Source organism: Salvelinus sp. IW2-2015, unplaced genomic scaffold, assembly GCF_002910315.2.
Source record: "Salvelinus sp. IW2-2015 unplaced genomic scaffold, ASM291031v2 Un_scaffold2555, whole genome shotgun sequence".
NCBI classification, from domain to species: Eukaryota; Metazoa; Chordata; class Actinopteri; order Salmoniformes; family Salmonidae; genus Salvelinus; species Salvelinus sp. IW2-2015.
In genome coordinates, this window is record NW_019943868.1 from 90,397 (window position 1) to 97,908 (window position 7,512).

At 48.8% G+C, this 7,512-nt stretch overlaps 1 protein-coding gene across 1 annotated transcript; it reads right to left on the bottom strand.

The window, feature by feature from the left end:
• Window positions 1–5,921: 5,921 nt before the first annotated feature.
• On the bottom strand, window positions 5,922–6,854 carry LOC112074273 (uncharacterized). Its single transcript, XM_024141466.1, has one exon. The coding sequence runs from the start codon at window positions 6,852–6,854 to the stop codon at window positions 5,922–5,924; it is 933 nt and encodes a 310-aa protein (XP_023997234.1).
• Window positions 6,855–7,512: the final 658 nt, after the last annotated feature.

Consider the following 7,512-nt stretch of genomic DNA (forward strand, 5'->3'; position numbering starts at 1 on the left):
CACTACTGTTGACCAGGGCCCTATGTAGTTCACTACTGTTGACCAGGGCCCTATGTAGAGCACTACTGTTGACCAGGGCCCTATGTAGTTCACTACTGTTGACCAGGGCCCTATGTAGTTCATTCATTCAGTCTTTAATATTAGACATCTTGGTAGATAATGTGGTCTACAGCTTATCATATGGTAGTCTACCTCAGGCGAACAATACTTTGAGACTTCTTTAATATTAGACATCACCCACCAACAGTTATTGACAAATAGACACACCCCCGTCTCTCTTCTTACCAGACGTAGCTGCTCCGTTAACAGTGGGTTAACTGCCTTGTTCAGGGGCAGAACAACAGATTTCTACCTTGTCAGCTCGGGGATTCGATCTTGCAACCTTTCGGTTTCAAGTCTAACGCTCTAACCACTAGGCTACGCTGCCGCCCTGATGCCAGGGTTGTGGGTTCGATTCCCACTGGGGACCAGTATGGGGAAAAAATATATATATGAAAATGTATGCACTCACTATTGTATGTCGCTCTGGATAAGAGCGTCTGCTAAATTACTCAAATTTAAAATGTACCAACTGTCACCTTCATCCGTAAATAGTCCACTACTTTTGACAAGAGCCCTGTGTAGTGTACTAAATAGGGTGGAATTTGGGACACAGCTCATGAAATGGTCTTTGTTACGATTGAACTGATTCCAAAGCTCGGTTGTTTTTTTGTTTGTTTTTATTTAACCTTTATTTAACCAGGTAGGCCAGTTGAGAACAAGTTCTCATTTACAACTGCGACCTGGCCAAGATAAAGCAAAGCAGTGAGACACAAACAACAACACATAGTTACACATGGAATAAACAATAAACAAGCCAATAACACAATAAACAAGTCAATGACACAGTAGAGAAAAAAAGAAAGTCTATATACAGTGTGTGCAAAGGGAATGGTTATCCTGTTGTATATAACTTCCTCAGGCTGAAAACGTAATTTGCTTACTGGAAAAGAAGACAATGTTTTGATGCTCTAGGGAAGGGAGAGTTAAATGTTTTGATGCTGCAAGGGAGGGAGAGTTAAATGTTTTGATGCTGCAGGGGAGGGAGAGTTAAATGTTTTGATGCTGCAGGGAAGGGAGAGTTAAATGTTTTGATGCTGCAGGGAAGGGAGAGTTAAATGTTTTGATGCTGCAGGGGAGGGAGAGTTAAATGTGTCATGGTGGTTACGGTTTCATCCCAGGTTTTCTCTAGACAAAATTTTGTTAATGTGGATGAGGAGAGAAAGAGAGGGAGAGAGAGAGTTGTGTGTGGGTGTGTGTGTGTGTGTGTGTGTGTGTGTGTGTGTGTGTGTGTGTGTGTGTGTTGTGTGTGTGTGTGTGTGTTGTGTGTGTGTGTGTGTGTTGTGTGGTGTGTGTGTGTGTGAGAGAGTTGAATGTTTTTGAGTATTGCCTTTCCAAACTGTCTAGATGTGGTAGTTAGGGTGGTATCCAGGACATAAATCACATACCTTCTTCTTTATTCCCGCTAAAGAGAGATGTTGTGAAGTAATTCAAAGTAAAGAAAAAACCTACCAGGAGTTGTGTCAGCAAAGTCATGCGAGAGAAAGATGTTTATGAACTCTGCCTCCACTGTTTTCTGTACCTCATTAGTTTAAAGGAAGAGAAGTGTGTGGTAAAGAGAGAGAGAAGGACAGGTAGGGGTAAAGCAGAGGTGGCTGTTAACAGATGAGGGGAGGGAGAGAGAGCGAGAGACGTAGGGAAGAGCGAGCGAGAGAGAGATAGATAGAGGAACTAATGGTTAGATGAAGAATGCTAAAACCTAAGAAAGGAATTGAGAAACATATCCAACCAAAAACACAGAGATCCAGAAAACCTGAGTCTACACTTTACAGTGGTGAAACACTAAACAAACAGAAAAACACTACGGAAAAATAAAGAAGAAATTATAGACTCTAACCACTTCTGGAAAATTGGAAAACACTAAACAAACAACAACACAAAAATAGTTATCTATCCAAAACAGAGATGAATGGATAAACCACTTATCCAATATTTTTGACAAAGCTGCCATCAAGGCAAAGGGTGGCTACTTTGAAGAATCTCAAATATAAAATATATTTTGATTTGTTTCGCACTTTTTTGGTTACTACATGATTCCATATTTCATAGTTTTGATGTCTTCACTATTATTTTACAAGGTAGAAAATAGTCAAAATAAAGGAAAACCCTTGAATGTGGGGTGTGTATCTAAACTTTGACTGGTACTGTACAAATCTTAGAATCAACTATTAAAGACTATCAAACCCACTGGATTCTCCAATTACCTTGAATGAGCTACAGGACAAATACAAACCCTCCAACCCAAAAAGGCCTGTGGTGTTGATGGTATCCTCAAATGACATGATAAAATATACAGACAACAAATTCCAATTGGCTATACTAAAACTCTAACATCATCCTCAGCTCTGGCATCTCCCCAATATTTGGAACCAAGACTGATCACCCCAATCCACAAAAGTGGAGACAAATTTGACCCCAATAACTACCGTGGGATATGCGTCAACAGCAACCTTGGGAAAATCCTCTGCATTATCATTAACAGCAGACTCGTACATTTCCTCAGTAAAAAACAATGTCCTGAGCAAATGTCAATTTGGCTTTTTACCAAATTACCGTACAACAGACCACGTATTCACCCTGCACTCCCTAGTTGACAAACAAACAAACATGCTTTGTTGACAAGTGTGCGGATAAAATTGACAAAAAACACGCACATTTTTTCCCATCGGGCCATGGGGTGAGACAGGGAAGCAGCTTGAGCCCCACACTCTTCAACATATATATCAACGAAGTGGCGAGGGCACTAGAACAGTCTGCAGCACCCAGCTTCACCCTACTAGTCAAATGTTTGCTGATGATCTGATGCTTCTGTCACCAACCAAGGAGGGCTACAGCAGCACCTAGATCTTCTGCACAGATTCTGCCAGAACTGGCCCTGACAGTAAATCTCAGTAAGACCAAAATAATGGTGTTCCAAAAAAGGTCCAGTTGCCAGGACAACAAATACAAATTCCATCTAGACACCGTTGCCCTGGAGCACACAAAAAACTATACATACCTTGGCCTAAACATCAGCGCCACAGGTAACTTCCACAAAGCTGTGAATGATCTGAGAGAACGAGGCAAGAAGGGCCTTCTACGCCATTAAAAGGAACATACAATTCAACATACCAATATAGGATCTGGCTAAAAATACTTGAATCAGTTATAGAACCTATTGCCCTTTATGTTGTGAGGTCTGGGGTCCGCTCACCAACCAAGAACTACAAAATGGAACAAACACCAAACTGAGAGACTGCATGCAGAATTCTGCTAAAATATCCTCAGTGTACAACGTAGAACACCAAATAATGCATGCAGAGCAGAATTAGGCCGATACCCACTAATTATCAAAATCCAGAAAAGAGCCGTTAAATTCTACAACCACCTAAAAGGAAGCGATTCCCAAACCTTCCATAACAAAGCCATCACCTACAGAGAGCATGAACTGGAGAAGAGTCCCCTAAGCAAGCTGGTCCTGGGACTCTGTTCACAAACACAAACACACCCCACAGAGCCCAAGGACAGCAACACAATTAGACCCAACCAAAACACATTGACTCTGTACCGGTACCCTCCTGTATATAGTCTCCACATTGACTCTGTACCGGTACCCTCCTGTATATAGCCTCCACATTGACTCTGTACCGGTACACCCTGTATATAGCCTCGCTATTGTTATTTACTGCTGCTCTTTAATTACTTGTTCATCTTATTCTCTTACTTTTTTTGTATTTTCTTTAAACTGCATTGTTGGTTAAGGGCTTGTAAGTAAGCATTTCACTGTGAGATCTACTACACCTGTTGTATTTGGCGCATGTGACAAATACAATTTGATCTGATCATGAGAAAACAAAAAGATAATTACTTGACACATTGGAAAGAATCAACAAAAGAACTGAGCAAACTAGAATGCTATTTGTCCCTAAACAGAGAGTACACAGTGGCAGAATACCTGACCACTGTGACTGACACAAACTAAAGGAAAGTTTTGACTATGTACAGACTCAGTGAGCATAGCCTTGCTTTTGAGAAAGGCCGCCATAGGCAGACCTGGCTCTCAAGAGAAGACAGGCTATGTGCACACTGCCCACAAAATGAGGTGGAAACTGAGCTGCACTTCCTAACCTCCTGCCCAATGTATGACCATATTAGAGACACATATTTCCATCAGATTACACAGATCCACAAAGAGTTCGAAAACAAATCCAATTTTGATAAACTCCCATATCTACTGGGTGAAATACCACAGTGTGACATCACAGCAGCAAGATTTGTGACCTGTTGCCACAAGAAAAGGGCAACCAGTGAAGAACAAACACCATTGTAAATACAACCCATATTTATGTTTATTTATTTTCCCTTTTTTTCCCCCCTTTAACTATTTGCACATCGTTACAATGCTGTGTATAGACATAATATGACATTTGAAATGTCTATTCTTTTGGGACAGACAGACAGACAGACAGACAGACAGACAGACAGACAGACAGGCAGACAGGCAGACAGGCAGACAGACAGTGTGTGTAACCACCCTGAACTCTACCTCAGAGGGATTTGTCTATTAGCTCATGCAATCTACACTACAATTTACACTACAATTAGCTTTTTCTTACAGAGAAAATCAAAACCATGCATTTTAAAGATTTGTATTTGGCTGCACTTGATTGGTTGATTTCTATTTTCGACATTTGAAAGTAGGCCTAACTGTGCCTGCTGTAACCAGTAGCAGTTCATGAGAGAAACAGCAGAGGGCGCTCTAGGACATTACTTCAGTTGCCTCAATGTCTCTTACAGCTTTATTTGTAAACCTACTTTCCTTTACTCTGCTGTCTTTGCACAATGTTGTACTAAATGAATGATTTGAAATGTTAACACATTGGTGTGCTGTAGAATGTACGTACAGGTGGGCACCTTATAACACACCGGAAGGATATGCTAGAAGCCATGTAGTAGAGTACATGAAATCCTCGGCTGGGTCCAAACACAACATATTAGATGCTTTTTGGGGATATGGGTCACTCAATTCAGAGGGGTGTGGGGAAGAGAGAGGCCACAAGGAGTATATCTGTTCTCCTCTCTCCCTCCATTCAAACTCTGACTCTGCCCTGACTACGTCTCCAGCTCTGACTCCATCCCTAGCCCTGATTCCATCCCTAGCCCTGATTCCATCCCTAGCCCTGACTCATCCCTAGCCCTGACTCATCCCTAGCCCTAGCCTGACTCATCCCGCAGCCCTGAGCTCATCCCTAGCCCTGACTCATCCCAGCCCTGACCTCATCCCTAGCCCTGACTCATCCCTAGCCCTGAACCCTCATCCCTAGCTCTGACTCCACCCCGCTCTGACTCATCCATCCCTAGCCCGACTCCTCCATCCCCAGCCCTGACTCACATCCATCCCCAGCCCTGACTCATCCATCCCAGCCCTGACTCCATCCATCCCCAGCCCTGATCCATCCATCCCCAGCCCTGACCCATCCATCCCCAGCCCTGACTCCATCCATCCCCAGCCCTGACTCCACTCCATCCCCAGCCCTGACTCATCCATCCCCAGCCCTGACTCCATGCCATCCCCAGCCCTGACTCCATCCATCCCCAGCCCTGACTCCATCCATCCCCAGCCTCTGACTCCATCCATGCCCAGTCTCGATCCATCCGGCCCTGACTCCATCCTCCCCGCCCTGACTCCATGCCATCCCCGCCCCTGACTCCTCCTCCCGCGCCCTGACTCCATGCCATCCATCCGGCCCTGACTCCATCCATCCCCGCCCCTGACTCCATCCATCCCCGGCCCTGACTCCATCCATCCCCGGCCCTGACTCCATCCATCCCCGGCCCTGAACTCATCCATCCCCGGCCCGGACTCCATCCATCCCGGCCCTGACTCCATCCATCCCGGCCCTGATCCATCGCATCCCCGGCCCTGACTCCATCCATCCCGGCCCTGACTCCATCATCCCGGCCCTGACTCCATCCATCCCGCGCCCTGACTCCATCCATCCCGGCCCTGACTCCATCCACTCCCCGGCCCTGACTCCATCCATCCCCGCCCTGACTCCATCCATCCCCCGGCCCTGACTCCATCCATCCCCGGCCTGACTCCATCCATCCCCGCCCTGACCTCCATCCATCCCCGGCCCTGACTCCTCCATCCCGGCCCTGACTCCATCCATCCCCGGCCCGGACTCCATCCTCCCGGCCCCGACTCCGTCCCCGGCCCCGACTCCGTCCCCGCCCGACTCCGTCCCCGGACTCCTCCCCGCCCCGACTCCGTCCCCGACCCTCCCCGGCCCCGACTCGTCCCCGACTCCATCCCCGGCCCGCGACTCCATCCCCGGCCCCGACTCCATCCTCCCGGCCCCGACTCCATCCATCCCCGGCCGCGACTCCATCCATCCCCGGCCGACTCCATCCTCGCCGGCCCCGACTCCATCCATCCCCGGCCCGGACTCCATCCATCCCGGCCCCGACCCTCCATCTCCGCCCCGACTCCATCCATCCCCGCCCCGACTCCATGCATCCCGCCCCGACTCCATCCATCCCCGGCCCCGACTCCATCCATCCCCGGCCCCGACTGCCATCCATCCCCCGGCCCCGACCTCCATCCATCCCCGCCCGACTCCATCCATCCCCGGCCCCGACTCCATCCATCCCCGGCCCGACTCCATCCCCCCGCCCCGACTCCCATCCATCCCGGCCCCGACTCCATCCATCCCCGGCCCGACTCCATCATCCCGGGCCCCGACTCCATCCATCCCGGCCCCGACTCCATCCATCCCCGCCCCGACTCATCCCCAGCTCTGACTCATCCCCAGCTCTGATCTCACCCCAGCTCTGACTCACCCCATCTGACTCCATCCCCAGCTCTGACTCCATCCCCAGCCCTGACTCATCCCCAGCCTGACTCCATCCCCTGCTCTGACTCCATCCCCTGCTCTGACTCCATCCCCTGCTCTGACTCCATCCCCAGCCCTGACTCCATCCATCCCCAGCCCTGACTCCATCCATCCCCAGCCCTGACTCCATCCATCCCAGCCCTGACTCATCCATCCCCAGCCCTGACTCCACCATCCCCAGCCCTGACTCCATCACCCAGCCCTGACTCCATCCATCCCCAGCCCTGACTCTCCATCCATCCCCAGCCCTGACTCCATCCATCCCCATCCATCCCCAGCTCTGACTCCTCCCCGGCCCCGACTCCATCCCCGGCCCTGACTCCATCCCCGGCCCGCTCCATCCCCAGCCCTTATAGAGCTGCTGTTTTACACTTTTCCTTTCTTTTCCTTTTTCTCTTGTCTTTCTCCCGCTCTCTTTTTTCTCCTCTCGTTCTTTAGCTCCTTCATGCACATCCTTTGGGGTGAAAGCATGTAGTAGGGGAGGGAGGAGAGAGAGAGGGGAGGCTGGATGGTTGGGCTGGCTGGCTGCTGAGAAGGA

Bases quoted from the DNA above. Each gene is read 5' to 3' on its own strand.
- LOC112074273 (XM_024141466.1), bottom strand. From the start codon at position 6,854: ATGGATGGAGTCGGGGCCGGGATGGATGGAGTCGGGGCCCGGGATGAT.